At 37.9% G+C, this 22,431-nt stretch overlaps 1 protein-coding gene across 1 annotated transcript in view; it reads left to right on the forward strand.

Annotated features, from left to right (window-relative positions):
- The first annotated feature begins 2,659 nt into the window (after positions 1–2,659).
- EXD2 (exonuclease 3'-5' domain containing 2) overlaps positions 2,660–22,431 on the forward strand; it is a 62,080-nt gene continuing 42,308 nt past the window's right edge. Inside the window, exons 1-3 of the mRNA XM_077122832.1 lie at positions 2,660–2,783; positions 12,902–13,271; positions 21,894–22,150. Coding sequence (XP_076978947.1) covers positions 12,948–13,271; positions 21,894–22,150 — 581 coding nt within the window. The 5' untranslated portion in view covers positions 2,660–2,783; positions 12,902–12,947. The remainder of the gene's footprint in view (positions 2,784–12,901; positions 13,272–21,893; positions 22,151–22,431) is intronic.

The following is a 22,431-nucleotide window of genomic DNA, read 5'->3' on the forward strand; positions in this document are numbered from 1 at the left end:
ATACATTTCATATCCCTTACCCTTCTCTCATTGATCTACAGTATTTCTGTGTCTATTCAATTTTTACTCTTAATCTCCCCCTATGATTTATTTATTCTTTATCTTTTTTTTTTACTCATCTGTCTGTACCTTAGATAAAAGTAGCATCACACACAAGGCTTTCACAATCACGCACTCGCAACGTAAAAGCTATATAGTTATACAGTCTTCAAGAATCAAGGCTATTGGAACACAGTTCAACAGTTTCAGGTACTTCCCGCTAGCCACTCTAAAACACCATAAACTAAAAAAGGAACATCTATATAATGCTTAAGAATAACCTCCAGGATAACCTCCCAACTGCTGAAATCTCTCAGCCACTGAGATTTTATTTGGTCTCATTTCTCTCTTCCCCCTTTTGGTCCAAAAACCGTTCTCATTCCCATGATGCCCAGTCCTGGCTCATCCCCAGGAAGCAGGTCCCACATTCCCATGAAGATTTACACCACTAGGAGTCATGACCTACGTGGGGGAGGGCAGTAAGTTCACCCGCTGAATTGGCGTAGAGAGAGAGAGATCACATCTGAGCAAGAAAGGAGGCTGTCCAGGGGTGACTCTTAGGCATAATTATCCATAGGCTTAGCCTCTCCTTTGCAGGAATAAGCTTCATAGGGGTGAGCCCCAATTTTGAGGGCTCAGCTTTATGGAATTGGTTGTCTCCACTGCTTGAAAGAATATCAGGAATTCCCCAGATGGAGAGGTTGACTACCTCTTTTTTCTTCAGTCCCCAAAAGGGACTTTACAAATACTTTTTTATTCTCTGCCCAAATTATTCTGGGATATATCAGGCATCACATTAACCTGGACAAATCAACAAGATTTCACACCCTATTCAAAATTCCATATACTTATGGTGTGCAAGTGACCATACAAGTTAAATTAGATAATTTGTTACTCAAAACATAAATTTTGAACAAATAAACATCAGACCTTTTGGTCTTGCACAGAGGTTGATATGGACCATATCATCCTTTACTCGGTATTCTGATTTACCTTAATCCTATTCAGATCAGCTTCATTCAGATCTCTAGACAAAGTCTGATCACTTTTTTCAGCATTTTTAACAGTTGCTGAATGAGGTAATGCTGACTTTTATAGCTTTAGTGCTCTAACTCTGAGTCTCAGGTATCACATAAACACCTGAAGTTTCAAGGAACAACGAGGTTACATACAAATAGCTCAGTGTCTCAGAACTTAGAAATATCAGTTGCAATTCCTAAATATATGTGACAGTACATGTCCTTTTAATGAACAACATACACATTTCTGTTGGATATATACCTAGGAGTGAAACTGGGACAAAGGCTATACATCATTCAGCTTTAGTTAATACTGTCAAGCAGTTTAACAAAGTGATTGTACCAATTTGCTCTCCCTTCAGTAATACTGAGAGTTCTGGTTGCTCCACAATCTCAATAATTCTTTTTTTTTTTTTTTTTTTTTAAACATTTTCTTATTTTTTATTATATTTTGTTTGTTTTGTTTGTTTTTTACATGGGCTGGGGCCGGGAATCGAACCGGGGTCCTCCGGCATGGCAGGCAAGCACTCTTGCCCGCTGAGCCACCGCGGCCCGCCCATTTCTTAATAATTGATATTTTCTTTTTCATTTTAGCTGTTCTGGTGGGTACATAATGGCATCTTGTCGTGTTAATTTGCATTCCCACTTTACTCTTTTTTTTTGAGGTGTTTCAGGCGGAGCAGGTAAAAATGCAGGGGGTTAATCTTCCACATTTAACAGAATTTCCTCTTAACGGGTTCTTGTCTGATGGAACTTAGAACCTCTATTCCTATATTAGAGGCAGTGTAATATAGATAACGAGAATGAGAGAGTATACCATAGAGAATAAGGGCTTTACAATCAGACATATCAAGGTTATATTTCGAGCTCCAATACTTACTTGCTGAATTATCTTGAGGAAGTTATTTAACCTTTCTTCCTTCTCTGTAGAATGGATGAAATGAGATAAGACATGTAAACTCTTTGCAGAGTTCCTGGCACATCATGAGCACATAGTTAACAAATGGAAGCTATGATCGGACCTTACACTGATTATTTATGCATGCCTCATTTCTTTCTTTTCTATGCATTCTATAACAAACCAACAGCACAGAGTCCACAAACTGCGTCATTCATAACAATTGCTAACAAAGACTAGTTAAATAAATGATTTCATTTATAAATGGAAAGTACTGTGGTTATTGTTATATAAAGATGGCATGAATTATATTATACTGGTTATAGTATAATATGCACTGCTAATGAAGAATCTATTATTTAAATAAAGTGATTATATTTACTTTCATCATTTAACAGTAAGAAAATGAATGCAGTAGAGAAATACTATCTCCGGGCTTATAAAGAATGAAAATTAGATTTCTCATGTTGCATTTGTGGGGATTCCAAAGGCTTCTCCCTTCAAAGGAAAACAAACAAAATACTACCCGATAAACAAAAACAAAAACACCAGTTTTCTGAAGAAACGTAAGCCTTCACAATTTTAGCAGATCCTTTGTTCAATAAGGGAAAACCTGGGGCAGAAAGAGCTGTCCTTAGCAGATTCCGTACAAGATGGCGCCACCCATTCACGCACCCTGTCAAGGGTTACGTCCTCTCGGCCCTCCAAAGTAACCGGAAATGGTTTCGGCCCAAGTGGATCCGGGTGGGTGCGCGCAGGTGGCGGCAGAGGTTCCAGGTCTTCAGTTTAAGGTGTCGCAGGTGTTCGGCCCACGTCCGGAGCCGCAGGTAAGTGAGGTTCAAGGGACTGTGAGGCCTTTAAACAGGATTGTGAGCTGGGCGGAGGGTATTCAGTGCGGATTAAGAGGAACGGAGGAGCAGAGGTTGTCACCGGGTGCGGCGCCACTGGTAGCGGAGATCCTGCAGTCCCCAGGAGCCTTGGCACTGGCCCTCCCACTCTTCCCCACCCCACCCACATCCCCGGAGTGGCCGCCTCATCTCCTTCACCGCGGCGGGGGCGGCTCAGTCCTTCGGCGCGCAACTGGGGGCTCCCACTCGGACCGCAGCCCCTCGTTCTCTCCTCCACGGCGCCCCCTTCTCCTCTCCTTAGGGCACCTACCAAACCTTCATGGCTTCTTGGCTCAGTCAGCTAAAAAGGAGCTAAAAAAGGAGGCACCCCCGGCAGCACCTGGTAACTCCTTGAGCTCTGCGTGTTCTGCGCGTCCACGGTGGCAGAATTCCCTCCCCTGGATTCGTGGGACGTCACCTCCCCATTGTGACCTCCCCTTTGCTCCCAGACCACACCTGCTGCTCTGGGCCATGCTGGGAGCCACCTCTTTTTTCACATCCCTGGATCAAGAACCTATTTATTACAAAAATTGACAACTGTTTATTAAAGTACCATCAAACCCCAGTCTTTATAAGTTTTTGATTACTATCGGACGTACAAAAACCCCCTCATCTATCCACATATTGAAAACACGAAACTCGATCTTATTTCTTAGTATAGAAGGAAAGAAGGACTGGCCGTGAAAGGTTGGCTAGTTAAAGAATTAGAAAGTGCAGGAGAGAGGTTTAATAGAGGGAAAGAATGATTAATTTTGGTTCAGTTGAACTTGTTTTAAAAATGTGTCCTTTAATATTTATTTTGGTTATAATCCGTGCAGAGAATCTGGTAAAGAATGTATGTAAAAGATTTAGATAAAACAGATCCTCTTTGATCTTTTTCCATGTCTATCGTTTTCTCTTTTACTAGTATCTTTCCCCAAAGTAACCACTATTCTTAATGTGGGGTGTATTTTTCTAATTCTTTTCGTTTGCATTTTTTGACAAAAGTATGTACATATATATGTAAATTTTTGCAAATACGTATTTTACCAGTATGGTCTGCTGTATGTACTCAGCAACTTGCCTTTTCATAATAAAAATGAGTCTTGGAACTTTTTCTTTGTCAATATGTAGAGATTAATTTATTCTGTTTGCTTTGTAAATTCCATTGTATGTAAGATTCCATAGTATATAAAATTCCGTGGATTGCCTCCATTTTTTTACAGTTAGATGCATTGTGGCAGAAAACATTTTTACATGTGTCTCTGCGTGCCTTTGTGAGCATTTCTCAAGGAATGCTGGTAGGAGGGTATGGAGTAGTGGGACAATTGCTGAGTGTGGTTTAATGCCAGATGTTCAATTACTGCCAAAACGTCCACCAACAGTGTATAATAATGTCCATTTCCCCATGCTCTTTTATAACTTTTATATTTTTGCCAATCTGGTGGGTGGGAAATTATTTCTTAATGCTGTTTTAATTTGTATTTCCCTAATTACTGTTGAGATTGAGCCTGTTTACCGAATTTTTGGTCATTTATATTTCCTCTTTTGAGAAATGTCTGTTGGATTGTTGTGTTCTTACTGATTTATAGTAGTGTTTTATATATTCTGGATGTTAGTCTTTTGTCATTTATTTATGTTTTAAATATTTACTCCCAGTTTATTGTTTTTTTAAGCTGTTGCTTGTCTTTTAAACTTAAGGCATCCTTGTTGAGCTAAAGTTTAAAAGTTTATGTTTAGATTTATCAGTCTTTTATGTGTATTTTATATTTTGTGATTATCATTCCATACCCCACTGGTTCTCAAATAGGAATGCTATTGTCCCACTCAGGGGACATTTAGCAATGTCTGGAAGCATTTTTGGTGGAGGAGCGAAGGGGTAAAGCAGAGCTGTGGCATCGGGTGGGTAGAAGCCAGGAATGCTCCTGGACATCCTACAAAGCACAGGGCAGGCCCCACATCAAAGAATTATCTTGCCCAAAATGTCAGTAGTGCCACGGTTGAGAACTCCTATGACTATATTTTATCCTATAACAACTACGTTCATGTTTAAGGTTTTCGTTTTCGTTTTTTTTTTTTTTTTAATTTTTTAATTGCTTGCCACTTTAGTTCCTTGGGAATGCGTATGTGTCTAATTATTGTTTTCCAAGTTATATCATCCCAAATATTAAATTCATTCTTAGCCCATTACTCTAAAATGCCGTATTTATCATGTATTAATTTCCCCCCCACACGGGGCCTGTGTTTGGACTTTTTTCTGTTCTGTGACTTAATTTTCTATTTTGTTGGCCTAATACCACCACATTATATGTTATGCTATATGTTGTATTTTGATATCTACTAGGTAAATACACCTTAGTTATTATTATTATTTAATCATCAGGTATATGACTCCCTCATTATTATTTAAAACACCTTTTTTGGCTATTCCTGCAATTTCTTTTCCAGATTAATTTTAGAATAAACTTGTCAAAATTGTGTCTTTTTTTAAAACAGCATTACTGAGGTGTGATCCACATACCATACAATTTGTTTTTGAAAGAATACCACTGATGTTTGGTGTGCTCACAGATATGCAGCCGTCACCCTAATCTAACTTTAAAACATTTTCGTAACCCCCAAAAGAAACCTGTACCCACTAGCAGTCACTCCCCATCCACCCCTCAACACTCTAGCTCTAGGCAACCACTAATCTTTCTGTTTCTATAGATTTGCCTATTCTAGATCTTTCATATAAATGAAATCGATCAAAATGTGGTCATTTGTGACTGGCATCTTCTATTTAGCATAATGTTTTCAAGGTTCATCTATGTTGTAACATTTATCTTTGCTTCATTTTTATCACCAAAGAAATTCCCATTGTATAGATATACCACGTTTTATCCCTTTGTCCGTTGATGGACATTTGGCTTGTTTCCACTTTTTTAGCTTTTATGAATAATGGTGCTAGGAACTTTTGTGTGGACATAGGCTTTCATTTCTCTTAGATAAATGCCTAGGAGTGGAATTGCTGGATCATGTGGTAGCTCTAAGTTTAATCGTTTGAGGAATCATGCAGCTGTTTTCCACTGTGGCTTCACCATTTTACAAACCCACTAGTAATGCCAGAGCCTTACTCTGATTTCTCCACATTTTTCCAGCACTAGCTTTTACCTCTTTTTGGTCGTAGCCATCCTAGTAGGCCTGATGTGGTATCAAGTGGGTTTGATTTGCATTTTCCTCATGGCTAATGATATTGAACATCTTTTCATATGCTTGCTGCCAATTTGAATATCTTCTTTGGAGATATATCTGTTCAGATCCCTTGTCCATTTTTAAATTGGTTTGCCTCTTTGTTATTGAGTTGTAGGAGTTCTTTATATTTTCTAGCTATAAGTCTCTGATCAGATATATGATTTGCAACTATTTTCTCCCATTCTGTGGGTTGTCTTTTTATTTTCTTAGTGGTCAAAATTGTTTAAAAAAAAAAGTTTTTAAAAGTTGGGTTTTCATTGGATTTATGTATTATTTTTAGTGTTTCTGTAAAACAATGAATCTCCCCTTCCTTATAAAAAAAAATAGGATAATTGCAGTAGCTACCTCAGAGGGGTGTTGTAAGGATTAAATGAGTAAATGTACTTGCAAAAATATGTGAAATGCCTGGCACAAGGTATGTCCTTTCTAAGTGATGGCTGCTCTACTATATCTCTACTTTTCAAGTCATCTTCTATATCTTCAGTAAAATTTTCTGTTTTTCTTCATATTGATCTTGCACATTTCTTGTTGAGTTTATTCTTAGGTTTATTTGCTTGTATGTAGTTTTTGTTCTGAGTAGTTTAAAAATGTATATATTGCTATTTTGAATGGGATATTTCCTTCACATCTTTATAATGAGTTATTAGAAAGCTATTGATTTTATATTTCTCAACCCTGCTAAATTGTCTAGTAAGTTCTAAAAGTTGATGATGATTAGTTGGATATTTGTCCAGGTGATTCTGGTGTAGCCATTCTGTTTAGGAACTGTGATTCTCTTCCTTTCTGCCTGCTTCTGTCCTGATTTGGGTCTTCGTCCCCATCTTGGCCTTAACTCCTGTTAGTTTCTAATGCATTTCTTTGCCTCTTACTTTGCCCTCCTTAGTTCAGCACCCTCACTGCCACCAAAGGTTGTTTGAAATATGAGTCCGATCCTGTCACTCCCCTTTATAAATCTGTTATTGTCTCTTCATAACCTATAAGGCTTTGTCCTGTAGGGTAATATAAGGCCCCTTGAGTTGACCCCTTGTACTCATTCCAGCATGGTGGCTCACCGTTCCCTTACTTACACATTATATGCTAACACAGCACTACCGGGTAGAAATGTAACATGAGCCACAAAAATAATTTAAAGTTTTCTAGTAGTGAAAATATTTTTTAAAAATATGAAAAAGAAACAGGTAAAATTAATTTTAACAATAGATTTTATTTATCCTGGTATAACCAAAATATTTGAACATTAATATAAAAAAATCAACATGGAAAGTTTTAAGATTTTTTTAACTTTATTTTTTGCACTGCCTTCAAAACTTGATGTGTATTTTACATTTACAGTACATCTGAAATTTGCTTACACTTTTTCACATGTATCATGATGCTTTGTGTCCTCTGTGTGCTTGCACACGCAGTTCCCTCTGCATTGTCTGCCTGAAAAACTCTTATTCATTTTTTTAATGCCAATCTGAGCTACTGTTTTTCTCAGCAAGTATTTCTCTTAAGGATACCTCCATTGCTTTCTTTTTGCCAGCCTGTACACGTGCATTCTTCAGTTGTTAGTGTTATCTTACTGTATCGGTAACTTACTCATTTCATGTATTTTTCCCTTGCTGAATCCTTAATTCCTTGAAGGCAGATTGTGTCTTTTAACTCTTTTTACCTAGAGCCTAACACAATATCTAGTTTATTGAAGCTGCTCTATACATATTTGTTGGATGAATCCTTTGGGTAGGGGGAGAAAACCTATACAACGCTATAAAAATCAACTAATAAAAGCATACGGAGGGTGGGCCACGGTGGCTCACTGGCAGAGTTCTTGCCTGCCATCCCGCAGACCTGGGTTCGTTTCCTGGTACCTCCCCATGTTAAAATAAAAAGGCAGTGTCATTTTCTTTGAAATCAAGATTCACTTTTCTATATGATGTGTTCAATTAAGTTGAGAGAGAAGACACAATTAAGATGCCAATTGGCCTCAAAGATGAAACATTTGGCTGAAACAAGTTGAAATTTAAAAGAAAGAAATATAAAGTTCTGGATTAAATGTAAAATATAAATTAGAATATATAAAATAGAGAACTCAATTTGATAGCAGTGCATTTAAATTTACTATAAGCTTTATATGACTCAACAGTGTGATTTTACTACTATAAATCTATCTTGTACAGCACTACTAACTATGGGGTCTAGATACTGGGAAGTAATACTATCACTGCAGTGCATGAAATGTTCTTCCCCAGAATTTGGGATAAGTGGCTCCCTTTTATCATTCAGAGCTCACTTCAATGTTTATTCCTCAGAGAAGAGTTACTCACACTTGCCATCTCCCCCAAAGGCAACTACTGTTCTGATTTGGTTCCACCACAGTTCTCTACCTGTTTTAGAACTTAATGTACATAGACTCATGCAGTATGTACTCTTTTCTACCTGGCTTTTTTCAAATTTAGCCTAATAATTTGAGATTCATGTTGCATGTACCAGTAGCTCCTTCCTTATATTGCTGAGTCCAGTGTATAGATGTATCATTTGACCTGTTTCTGGCTGTTAGGAATAAAACTGCTATGAACATTCTTGTATAAGTCTTTTGTGTATAGATTTATTTTTTAAATTTATCCACCTTGGGACTCAGTGAGCTGTACCAAATCCAACCCCCTTCATACTTTCTGAATCTATTTAGGTGGATATTGAAATTTCTCAAACCATGTCTCTGATCTGTTGTATTTTCCACCTCTATCTCTCTGAACTACATTCTGGGGGATTTCCTCAGATCTTTAATTGATTAACTCTGTATATGTAATCTTTTTAACCCATCTGTTGAGTATTGAGGTTTTTTTTTTAAACAATTTTAATAAATATTTTTCATGTCTTGATTTTCTACTTTTTATTTTTTTACCTCCTGTTCATGTTTAGATAATATTTTCCTTGATCTTTTTGAACATTCTTTAAAGTCCCTTTCAGATCTTTCTATGATCTGGTTCTTCTGGTACAGATATTTTTGTTTGATGGCCTTTTTAATTTGAGGGTACTGGGTTTTCAGTTGTGAGCCTTCTAAGGAATAATCTTCCATGGAAGTTCTGCCTGTGTCCTGCAGTAACAGTTTTGTGGTTAGCTCTGCCTGGTTCCAGCAGAGTTCACCAATTTTGAGACAGTTTGGATTTTGAGTTCTTAGCTCAGGGTTTCCTCTTGTGAGGAGAATGTACATGCCCAGAGTGCAGGTTTGAGAGTCTGCCCTCACGAGTGACTCTATTCCTACTCTCAACGTAGGCGCAGGGGGCTTCCTTATTGTCATGAGTGGTTGGAGACTCTCAGATCCCTGCTGATGAACAGGGCAGCATTCTCCTGGATCCTGGCCATGCCCTAGGCCTGTGACCCAGAATTCTTTCTGTCCCTGGATTGGCTGTATACCCCAGCTCTGGACAGGTAGTTCTGATCTCTGACCAGCTTCACCTGCCTTCTGTCGTTGGCTGTTCTTGAGTTTCTGACCCATGATAATTTCTCTTTCTTCTTTTTGAACTTAACTGTTTATTAAAATTTTAATGTTTTCTCCAAGCGTTTTTTTTTTTATAGTGGGAAAAGGCAGGGTTTCCATATCATCTCATTATTTTAAGCAAAAGTTCCTCTCAGCAAATTATTTCATTTCATTAAACCTGAATTTCTTCTTTGATAAAAGTACAGGAGGAAGTACATGTAAAGTATTTAGTACAGTTTCTAAAATAAAGTCCTTTAAAAAATATTTACTTTAAAGTGAATATTTATAACAGTACAGCTATTTTCATATTTATTATTATTATTATCATTATTGCCCAGTGTTCTAGTTTGCTAGCTGCCGGAATGCAACACACCAGAGACAGATTGGCTTTTAATAAAAGGGGATTTATTTTGTTGGTTCTTCAGAGGAAAGGCAGCTAACTTTCCACTGAGGTTCTTTCTTACGTGGAAGGCACAAGATGGTCTCTGCCAGCCTTCTCTCCAGGTCCCTGGGTTCCAACAACTTTCCCCGGGGTGACTTCTTTCTGCATCTCCAAAGGCCTGGGCTGAGCTGCAAGTGCTGAGATGAGGAATGCCGAGCTGCTTAGCAGTGCTACGTTGCAATCTCTCATTTAAGCACCAGCCAATTAAGTCAAACATCACTCATTGCAGCAGACACGCCTCCTAGCTGACTGCAGATGTAATTGGCAACAGATGAGGTTCACGTATCGCTGGCTTATGTCCACAGCAACAAGACTAGGTATGCTCACCTGGCCAAGTTGACAACTGAATCTAACTAACACACCCAGATTCCATTTTTTCGCTGTAATGGCTGAATATCTCTACAAGCATGATTATAATCTGAGGTTGTTGTAAATATTAAATTATTTTTAAAATTTTGTTTTGAAACCTTTGAAAGGGCATAAAAGTAGTACACATTTTTGGGAAACACTTAACCACAGAGAAGTGTAGGCAAGGTCCAACAGATCGCCCTGACTTTGGGCAGTCTAGGTTTTAGGCCAGAGCCCACAGTTGGATAGCTCAGAGCCAGAAATTTTTTTTGTTTCCCTGGCATATGTTTTAAAAAACTGTAAATTCGTTGCTATGGTGATATTTCACGTATCTTATATCTCCTGAATAATTGAAATATCTGATCACATTGGGCCTTCATCCCACACAGGATCAATTAGCTTGTGCTGAGTGGTTGTTGCCCCATATTTTCTTTCCATCACTGAGGCTGAGGGCCACTTGCCATTTGTATTAGTTAGGGTTCTCTAGAGAAACAGAATCACCAGGGAACACTTGCAAATATAAACTTGGCCAAGTTGACACATGAACCTGACCACGACAGTCCACCCCTTGTCAGCGTGGCAACTATATGCATTACTTTAAATGATACCTAATTTCTAAATAAAAAAACAATAAAACACACATTTTTCCTTTCAACTAACAATACTCAACTGCCCTGCATATGATGGGAAACACATTAAATCTTCCAGAATAGGGTGCAAGTCCTTGGGTAATATTTATTCTTAAACTTGATATCTTACAACTTAAATAGTATAACAGGAACAAAACAGCATTACAGTCCTCATTTCAATAACTGATCACGTGGTCATAGTTCATATTTATCAGTACCTTCTTACACTACCCATTCCATATTCCCTTTACCCTCAGCAAGCACTTCAGCTGGCTGTGGTTCTTTGTCCAGTGGGGTGACCCAAACCTTCATTCCTGAAGTTTCAGAGCCATTGGTCGCCCTGCCTGGATTGGGTTGTTGCAGTTTTCCAGTGATTTTAGTCACAGGGCATGGTAGTACTAAAAGATGCCCTAGGGGATCTCCTATATTCCAAGAAAATTCTTCTTTACCTCCATTATGCAGTTGCAGTCCTACTTCTCCCTGATAGTCAGGGTCAATCACCTCAGACAATAATGTAATCCCCTTCTTTGCTTCAGATCCGAGCTTCCATGGTTCTCACTCTGCAAACTCCAATTTGTCCCTTTTGTGTCCCCCTTTGTCCAGATTGGCAGTGGTTCCATTTATACCAACAGTCTCTTCAAGCACTCCAGGACTTCTCCATCATTCTCTTCACAGTTCCTCCAAAATCTTCCCCATCCAAAAAACTGTTCCAACATATCTGGCATTTGCAAACTGCAGCAGCACTCCACTCTTGGTACCAAGTTGTATTAGTTTGGGTTCTCTAGAGAAACAGAATCACCAGGGAACACTCGCAAATATAAAATTTATAAACGTGTCTCACATGGCCATGGGAATGCACAGTCCAAAATCCGCAGGGCAGGCTGTGAAGCCGACAATTCCTATGGAGGATCTGCATAAACTCCACAGGAGAGGCTCGCCAGCCGAAACAGAAAGAGCCTGTCTCTTCTGAATCCTCCTTAAAAGGTTTTCAGTGATTAGATTAAGCATCACTCATTGCAGAAGACACTCCCCTTGGCTGATTACAAATGGAACCAGCTGTGGATGCAGCTGATGTGATCATGATTTAATTTTATGAAATGTCCTCATTGCAACAGACAGGCCAGCACTTGCCCAACCAGACGGACATGTACCACCGCTTGGCCAAGTTGACACGTGAACCTGACCATGACACCATTTATTGTCACACTTTTGCTGTTGCTCTATTTATTTATAGTACAGAAATAATAATGAATACTCATCTCTATCAAAAAAGGGAAAACAAAAGATAGATGGAGAAAGCCATATATTATAAGAAAAATGGAAAAGGAACTTTTTTGTGGTAGAAATAAAAACTATTCTTACATAGTTAATTGGGTGTATCTGTATCAGTTTTCTTACACTTGGTTTGCTTCACTTATTTACCTTACCCTACGTGGCCCGTGGACCTTTCAATTTGCAATCTTCTTCTGGACATTTTGGATATTGCTGTGAGATCTGCCTGCTTCTTTTTCTTTTCTGATCCCTTTCTCCCTTTTGTACTGCCCTAGCTTACCTTAAAATAATTATATTTGTTTCTGTGGAGAGCTACTAAGACCTCTGAAGCAACAGAAAAGTATTTATTTAAACCTGTTCACAACTTCCAGAAAAGTAAAAAAAATACCCCCCACCATCTTGCTGATGTGAACTGGTTTTGTGGCAACTGTTCTGCTTAGGGGCCTCTTGCGAGGGGTGCTTTTTTGGGGGTGAAGATGGAGTTAGAGAGGGATTTACAGAGTGTACAAAAGGGAAAAGTTAAAAATGTTGTTTCAGGTAGAATTTGGGAGGAAATTTTGTAGTTTGTAGGCAAATGAATTGTAAGTGAAACACTTTTTAGGGGAACACTTGTTTACGTATAGGCTTATGTTATATGTATGTGTGTATATATATATACACACATATATATATATTTTTGCCATTTGCTTTACAGATTCTGGGAGTAGTGACATGCTTTCCTGAACAGCAGAAAGGTGAAGATGTCTAGACAGCATTTGGTGGCTTTGACAGTGGCCATCCTCGGCGTGGCTGTGGGGGGATTTGTCCTGTGGAAGAGCATCCAGCGTCGGAGGAGTAAGTCGAGCCGTGTGACCCAGCAGCCTCGGAAGGGGCCCGGCAGTGGAGAGCTGCCCCCTCCAGAAGAGGACCAGCTGCCCTCCAGTGTCCCCAAAGCCTTGTGGGAGGAGAGGATCCTCGAAGCCAAAGTGGTGATTGTGTCTCAGGAGGAGGAGTGGGGTCAGATTGAGCCCTTGCTTAGAAGTGAGTTAGAAGATTTCCCTGTACTTGGAATTGATTGTGAGTGGGTAAGTTAAAGAGCAAAAACAAAGCAAAACATTTTTTTCCCTGCTTTTCTAGCATGCACGGTTAAGTAGAGGATATGGTTGAAGGAGAATGAGCTTATTCTCAACTTGCTCCTAAGTAGATTTTAGCAGAAGAAGCCACTATTCTTCTCTTCAGTGCTTAAGATCATGGGTTCCAGAATCAAACAAACCTATCTGAGTTCATTTTCACCACTTACCATTCTGTGACCTTGGACAAGTTATTTAATCTCTCTGAGTTTGATTTTACTTATTTGTAACAGAAATATAATGGTACCTCCAAGGGCTTTTCTAAGGATTCAGATAATTTCTGAAAAGGCTTCAGCAAAGTTTTAACATATAGCAAGTACTTATTAAATAGTAACTACTATTAATATTTTTAATAATATTTTAACAAAGATACCATGGAGAAGATAGTCAAGGCCCTCTGTCTAAATGGAAATTATTTCTCAAATTAGAATTTTTTTCTTTTCTTTTTTTATTAATTTTTAAATTAAAAATATATATATAACAAACAAACTCAAACCTTCTTAACATATGATCGTTCCATTCTACATATATAATTGGTAATTCACAATATCATCACATAGTTGCATATTCATCATCATGATCATTTCTTAGAACAATCAAATTAGAATTTTAAAAGATAACAGTTAACATTTAAAATATCGTTTACCATGTCACTTACTATGCTGTTTTGATTGCATCATCTCGTTTAATTTTCACAATAATCCTATGTAGGGAGATATTATTATTATTCTTACTTTACAGATGGGAGAATGAAGGCTTAAAAAGGTTTAGTCCCTAATCAAAGGCCATGAAGCTAACAACCATCATTTGAACCTTCATTTGAACCCAGGGCTTTCTTAACTTAGCGACATCACCTCCTACTGTTTAATTTTCCCAATAGCTGTTATTCTGGGGAGTTGCTATACAGCAATGATGAGGATAAACTACCCTTCTATCATTTTCATTCATTGAATGAACTTTAACATCTTTAAAACAGAAGATATTACAGAAGTATAAATAAATTTTTCTTACTTATCTCTTATTAATTCAACATAATACTTTGCCATGGTTCTCAGATATGTCTTCTAGGTCTCTAAAATACAGACAAGAGCCAGAAAATACAGTCAAAAGAGGCCCCTAAATGGAATAGCCATCATAAAATCAGTTCATAGAGTAATAGGAGGGGCTACTCGATACCAATGAAATATATACCAAGAAGGGACCACCTCACAGTGTGGGAAAATCTCAGTAGCCATGCAAGTCCTTATACCTCAGCTACTGAGGTCCTTTTATCATATCAGCAATAGTAACTGTTGCTTATACCAGTGACTTTGAGCCAACATGAAAGTATTGCATACTTTTAGTCTATTCTGTATAAGCAATTATGGAAATAAATCATTTTAGAAATTTTTACATTAATAATAAAAGAAAAGAATAGGATATTGTTTTAGTTTGCTAAAGCTGCCAGAATGCAATATGCCAGAAATAGAATGGCTTTTAAAAAGGGAATTTATTAAGGCGCAAGTTTAAAGTTCTAAGACTATACAAACATCCAAACTAAGACATCCAGAAAAAGATACCTTGACTCAAGAAAGGCCGATGGGTCAGAGCACCTCTGTCAGCTGGGAAAGTAGGTGGCTGGTGTCTGCTGGGGTCTTTGGCTTCTGGTTTCAAACAGCTTCCCCAGAGGTGTTTTCTTTTTGCATCTCCAATCTGGGTCTTGTGTGCACCTGCTCTTTCTATGGGCACTCCCAGCATCTAAGCTTCCTCTAAAATGTTTCCCCTTTTTAAAGGACTCCGGTAAACTAATCAAGACCCAACTGGAATGAGTGATGTCACATCTCCATCTAATCAAGGGTTCACACCCACAATTGGGTGGGTCAGTCTCCATGGAAACAGTCCAGTCAAAGGTTTCTTTTCTCCCACTTGGTACCTGGTAACTATATTCTAGTCTCTGACTTCATGAGTATTCCACTTATTTCATATAAGTGAGATCGAACAGTATATATTCCTTTGTGTCTGGCTTATTTCACTCAATATGATGCCTTCAGGGTTGATCTATGTTGTAGTACACATCCGAATTTCTTACTGTTTTACAGCTGAATAATTTTCCATTGTATGTATATGCCACATTTTGTTTAGCCATTCATCTGTTGATGGATAGACACTTGGGTTGCTGCCACCTTTTGGTATTTTTCAAATAATGCTACTATGAGCATTAGTGTGCAAATATCTGCTCGAATCCCTGCTATCAGTTCTTTTGGATATATACCAAGATGTAGGATTGTTAGGTTGTTCTGTACTTAACTTTCTGAGAAATTGTCAAACTATTTTCAACAGTGACTGTACTATTTTACATTCTCACCCACAGTGTACACGTGTTCCTATTTCTTCACATTCTTTCTAGCACTTATTATTTTCTCTCTCTTTTTTTTTTTTAATAATAACCATGCTACTGGTTGGGAGATGGTGCTTCATTGTGGTTTTGATTTATATTTCTCTGATTGCTAATAACTTTGAGCATCTTTTCATGTATTTATACGTCATTTGTGTATCTTCTTTGCAGAAATATTTGTTCAAGTCTTTGACCTGGTTTTTAATTGGGTTGTATGTCTTTTTGTTGTTCAGTTGTAGAAATTCTTTGTAAATTCTGAATATTAAACCACTATGAGATATCTGGTTTCCAAATATTTTCTCCCATTTTGTAGGTTGTCTTTTACTTTCTTGATTAAATCCTTTGATGAGTCCCATTCATCTATTTTTTCTTTTGTTGCTCATGCTTTTGGTGTAGTCTAAGAAATTACCACCTAAGCTAAGGTCCTGAAGATGTTTCCTTATGTTTTCTTCTAGGAGTTGTATAGTTTTGGTTCTTATATTTAAGTGTTTTGATCCATTTTGAGTTAATTTTTGCATATGGTGTGAGGTAGCAACCCAACTTCAATTTTTCACGTATGGCTATCCACTTCTTCCATTTGTTCAAGTGGGAGTAGAGATGTTAATATACCTTTCTGACCCCCTGACTCTTGCTTCATGTCTTTTAAGGACTCTGGTATGTGTGTCCTGACTTAACAATGGCAAATCACTTAAAGAATAAAAGCTGAGTAAAGTGAAGTTCTTTTCTCAAGAGCATCCTTCTGCAGACCCAGGCTTCAGGCCTGCTTGAGGTCCATTCTTTTCCTTTATTCCTCCCTTCCCATTTAGAAAGTATTATCAGTGCTACCTCCAAACTATATTTTGAATTCATCTATTTCTCTACATTTCTTTCAACTACCTCCCTAGTTTAGGCCTCAGCTCTTTCTCATTTAGACTATTGGAATATCCTCCTGACTGGCCTCCTGCTTTCATTTTATACCACAGCAATCCCTTCTCCATTTAGTTATCGAAAGGATATTTTAAAGATGTATATTAGATCATGTCACTACTTTGCTTAGAATATTTCCATCACTTAGAATAAAATCCAGACATCTTAATTACAAGGTCTTAAATGCTGTGGTTTCTGTTTCTTCCCATCCTCCTGTTACTACTCTCCAGCCATACTGGGCCTTCATTCTGTCTTTTCAACAAGGCATGCCCTTTCCTGTCTCAAAACCGTGGTCTAAATTTAACTGATATACAAGCTTCACAGACGTGTAGATGCTCACTGATTAACCTGCTCCAATCCAGAAGATGATCCTAAGTTGTTCTTGACCATTTGCTGCCATCTTGGGGTCATAGGAAGAATCTTGGGCCTTTCCAGAAAGTTTTATCAGCTCTGGACTTGTAAGAACCCTGACGCTAAAAGGGATTATCCACTTGCCTTTGGAAAGGAGAATTTTTAAAGCAGTGCCCTCTAAATTAGTCACTAAGGTACAGAAAAAAAAATAGTAGAAATTTTCTCTATAATGATTGATGGAATCAATAATTTAAAATTTTTACTTTTTTTTTTGGTACGACCTTCACAAACTTGAAGATCTTATCTAGTTATCTTTGCTTATAGATGTTTAATGTATTAATGATATTTTCCTTTTGTCCTTCTCTAGACTGTCATGCGTACTTTATTGTTTTCTAAAACTTTTTTTATTATAGAATATAACATATATGCAGAGCAAAGAAAGAAAAAAGCAATAGTTTTCAAAGCATTCTTCAACAGGACAGATCCCAGAGTTTGTCATGGGCTACCATACCATCATCTCAGATTTGACTTTTTTTTTTCTTTTTTATGAAAAATAACGTATATACAAAAAAGTACAGCACCACAATTAGTTGTAGAACAGATTTCAGAGTTTGATATGGGTTACAATTCCAAAATTTTAGGTTTTTACTTCTAGCTGCTCTAAGATACTGGAGACTAAAAGAAATATCAATTTAATGATTCAGCAATCATATTCATTTGTTAAACCCTACCTTCTCTGTATAACTCCACCATCACCTTTGATCTTTCTATCCCACTCTTTAGGGGTATTTGGGCTATGGCCATTCTAACTTTTTCATGTTGGAAGGGGCTATCAATTATGTGGGGTAGGGAGATGGAATTCGATGTTCTGGAGAGGCTGGGCCCTCTAGGTTTCGAAGTCATCTGGTCCAGGGACCCATCCGGAGGTTGTAGGTTTCTGGAAAATTACTCTAGTGCGTGGAACCCTTGTGGAATCTTATATACTGCCTTAGGTGTTCTTAAGGATTGGCTGCAATGGTTTTGATTGGGGTTTGGCAAGTTATGGTAGGTAGCAATGTCTAACTGAAGCTTGTATAAGAGTGACTTCCAGAGTAGCCTCTCTACTCTATTTGAACTCTCTGATCCACTGATACTTTATTAGTTACGTTTCTTTTCTGTCAGGATGGAATTGTTGATCCTGTCGTGCCAGGGCTGGACTTATCCCTGGGAGCCTTCTTCCATACTGCCAGGAAGACTTCTACCCTGGAATGTCATGTCCCACATAGAGGGGCAGGGCAATGATTTCACTTGTAGAGTTGGACTTAAAGAGAATGAGGCCACATCTGAACAACAGAGGTCTTCCAGAAGTAACTCTTAGGCATGCCTATAGGTAGGCTAAGCTTCTCGGCTACCTACATAAGCTTCATAAGAGTAAGCCTCAAGACCAAGGGCTTGGCCTATTGAATTGGGTGTCCCCAGTGTTTGACACAGTATCAGGTGGTTCCCTGATGGTAAAGTTTAATAGTTATATAGTTATCTATTTTTTCTCGTATCCCTCAAGGGACTTTGCCAGTACTTTTTGATTATCTGCTTAGTATATTCTAGGATGTATCCAGGCATTACATTAAGCTATACAGGATTAAAGACCCTCATTCTTATTCTGGGCTCCATGTGTTTCAGTTGTTCAAATGAGCTATCCAGACAGGTTGAGTTAGATAATGTGCTACAGAAAATACAGGTTCCAGACAAAATAAACCTTTCTTCCTTTGGTCCAAGAATAGGTACAGTTCTAAAATATAGACAATGTCTTCCTTACCCCTGTGTTCTGAAGTACCTTAATCTCAACCTGATTGGCTTCGTTCTTATCTCTAAATGCCAGGTTATAGATATATAAAACAGCCTCTCAAAATCCAGAAATAATAATAATACCACCCCAGACTGAATGTGTCGCTCTAAGAGCTTACAATCTAGGCCCCTGTTTTCTTATAAGCATTTTCTAAAGGAGACCATACAATAATTGTTTTTTCATTTCTGACTAATTTTGCCCCACCAATGTCCCACAGGTTCATTTACATTGTTGCATGCCTCACGTCTTCGTTCCTTTTTCTAGCAGCACAATATTCAATCATATATATATATATATATATATATATATATATATATATACACACCATCATTTGCCAATCTACTTCTCAGTCAGTGCATCCTTCGGCTACCTGCATTCTTTAGGCATCATGTATAATGTCCCCCAAATGCACGTATAATGCCCCTCCCGATTTTTATTTTGAATAATAATTGTTATTTTTCACTAATAATACATTAGTGCAATGTTACATGTATGTAAATTATAAATAAACCTACATACTTATGTATTAAGTATATATATCCCAAACATTTTTATGTGAGTTGACCAATCAAAAAGAGATTATTATGGTATAGCCACCGTGGAAGACAGTTTGGCAGTTCCTCAGAAAGCTAAGTATAGAGTTGCCCTATGATCCAGCCATCCCACTACTTGGTATATACCCAGAAAAACTAAAAGTGGGGACACAAACCTATTTGCATACTGATTTCCACAGTGGCATTATTCACAATTGCCAAAAGATGGAAATAATCCAAGTGTCCATCAACTGAAGAATGGATGAACAAAATGTGGTATATACATACAATGGAATATTATTTAGCCATAAGAAGGAATGAAGTCCTCATGCATGTGACGTCATGGATGAACCTTGAAAATATTATGTTGAGTGAAATAAGTTAGATACGAAAGGACAAATATTGTATGATCTTACTGATATGAACTTTTGAATTCCTAGTAGGAAAACTTTTATTGTAATACACTGGCTCTTAAGCACAATCCAGAAACACTAAAAGATGACTCAGCTCTATCTATCTAGCTATCACCTATATATCTAAAGTACTTTAGACAATAGAACCAGACTGTAAAGGTGTAGAATGACCTAGCCTTAGAAATTTGCAGTGGGATTTCGGTCAAATTAGCAATGCTACATATCGCACATAGAGATGTATAACTTTTTCTTGGAGGAGCTGGCATTACATAGAGCGGGAAATAACTAAGTAAAAAAGGAGATTTGGTCACATCCACATAAATTGTTATGGAACAGGAACCAGTAGTCGATTTTTTTCTAGGTCTTTTTGACCTTGGCAGAGCCCCAAAGAAATAGTTACTGTAGCATCACACTGGCATGCTCTCATTTGAGATAAATGGGAATAGCCCTGATGGATAAAGCAGTTACTTGCGAAGGGAAATCCTAAGACTTTTTGTGAATTAAATCGTGTTTTTACACAACATTGAAGTAGAAGATGAGAGCCAAGGCCCCCCTGACTCTTTTTTTTTGGAGGTCAATCATTGTGATCTTTTTTGGGGGGTGGAGTGGTGAGGTGGTGGTGCATGGACTGGGAATCGAGCCCTGAGCCTGGGTCTCCCATGTGGCAGGTGAGAATTCTATTGAACTGCCTATGTACCCCCAAATGGTTGTGATCTTGCTATTTCCTCTTTGTGATTTTGGTTACCTCAACTATGAAACATTCTCCTGTGATTGCTTTTAACACTTTGTTTGAACCACTCCTTTGGGATTTATCATGCTATTTTCTTCATGTGTATGTGAATTTGTGTTTGTGTGTCTCCTATTCTTCCTACAGGGTTATAAGTTCCTTAAGGTGGGACCATCTCTTGTATAACTTTGTATCCAGAGTGGCACTTGGTTCAGTACCTAGCACACAGAAAGTATTAGTGAGAGAACCACTTGGCTCTAAAACAGGGTTTCTTGTCCACCCCATTGTTGACCTTTTAGACCAGATGATTCTTTGTTGTGAGGATATTTAGCAACGTTTCTGGCCTCCACCCACTAGATGCCCATAGCACCTTCCTCCCTCTAGTTGTGACAACCCCAAATTTCTCCAGACATTGCCTTGTGTCCCCTAACTAGTCTTCTAGAGATTGGGGCATATAGGCTCCAGTCCTGGCTTTGCCATTATCTCACCATGTTTGCACAAACTGCTTTACCTGAAGACTTTAAGATTCTTCTCCTAAAAAAAAAAAAAATGAGAAGGATTGGGTTTATAGGTTTATATGGGTTTATATAGGGTTCTTCATCTGGGTTCCATGGATTGCTGTGGGGGGATTTAATACCTTGAAATTGTATGTGAATTTTTTTAAAATTTATTTTATTTATTAAACATACCAACATACAAACACAAGCATTCTTACCATATGATCATTCCATCCTAGTATGTGAATTTTTTACGTGCAGTTTTCTGGAGAGAACTTTCCTAGCTTTGAACATTTTCTCAAACTTATCTATGACCCCGTAAAGATTAAATCTAGATCAATTAATATAGAGAGTTATTTTTATCTCCTAAAATATGAGGATCCTAGTTTATATTCAATAACATTTTTTTTTTATGAAAAGCATTTGTCAGTAGAAAATGCTGAGAAAGAACTTTGTATTATCAGGATTTATTATATTTCCAGGTACCATCTATTTTCAATACTCTTTTTCCTACCTCTTTTAAAAAATTATATCTTGAGACAGTGATGATAAGGTAAATAAGTTGAGTTGACTAGCATGTTTGGATAATGAAAGGAGTATGTTTGTCATTTGATACACTGTACCTTAGTCTTTTTTTTTTCCCCTACCCTTTTAAAATGAGCATGTTTAGTATGACCCTACCAATGTGTGTCCAGAGCATCTCTGGTCACTATTTAGGATGGCTCACATTTTAGGCCATGGAGTTTGGGTCCTCAGTATCCTTTGTTTAGGCTGCTGCTTCCTAGAGTTCATTGCATTTGTCAGCATAGGCTCATCCCTAGATTTGCCTACAAAATCTGGTTAGATAGTTAGATAGTCCCTTTGGGGAGATAAGGACGCACCTCTTTGAGTTTAGTTTGCCACAGTTTCATGTTGTCCTTGGTGTTGTACTAATGTGTGAATCTATTGCAGGTGAACTTGGAAGGGAGAGTCTGTCCTCTTTCACTCCTACAAATGGCCTCCCCAAGTGGCCTCTGTGTCTTGATTCGCTTGCCAAAACTGATCCGTGGAGGAAAAACATTACCCAAAACATTACTGGACATTTTGGCTGATGGCACCATTTTAAAAGTTGGAGTGGGGTGTTCAGAAGATGCCAGCAAGCTTCTGCAGGATTATGGCCTTGTGGTTAAGAGTTGCCTGGACCTCCGATACCTAGCCATGAGGCAGAGGTATGGTTTGTATCTGTGCTGGATACCTGTAGCTATGGGGCAAATGTGGTAGTAAGATTTGTAAATTCCTGGGACTCATTAATAAAATATCTGAAAAATTTTTGGAAGCCTAAAGGCCTTTGAGATATATATTGAATTTGTGAGGAGATATTCCAACTTCTGAGAAAACTGTTCGTTTTTAGGAGGAATATTAATAAGGTATTTCTGTAAGCTAGGGGTTGTAAACTGATGAACTCACAGGTTAAATTAGATCTGGAGGTGATTATTTTCCCCTTATTTTG

This window comes from Tamandua tetradactyla, chromosome 12, assembly GCF_023851605.1.
Source record: "Tamandua tetradactyla isolate mTamTet1 chromosome 12, mTamTet1.pri, whole genome shotgun sequence".
Lineage (NCBI taxonomy): Eukaryota > Metazoa > Chordata > Mammalia > Pilosa > Myrmecophagidae > Tamandua > Tamandua tetradactyla.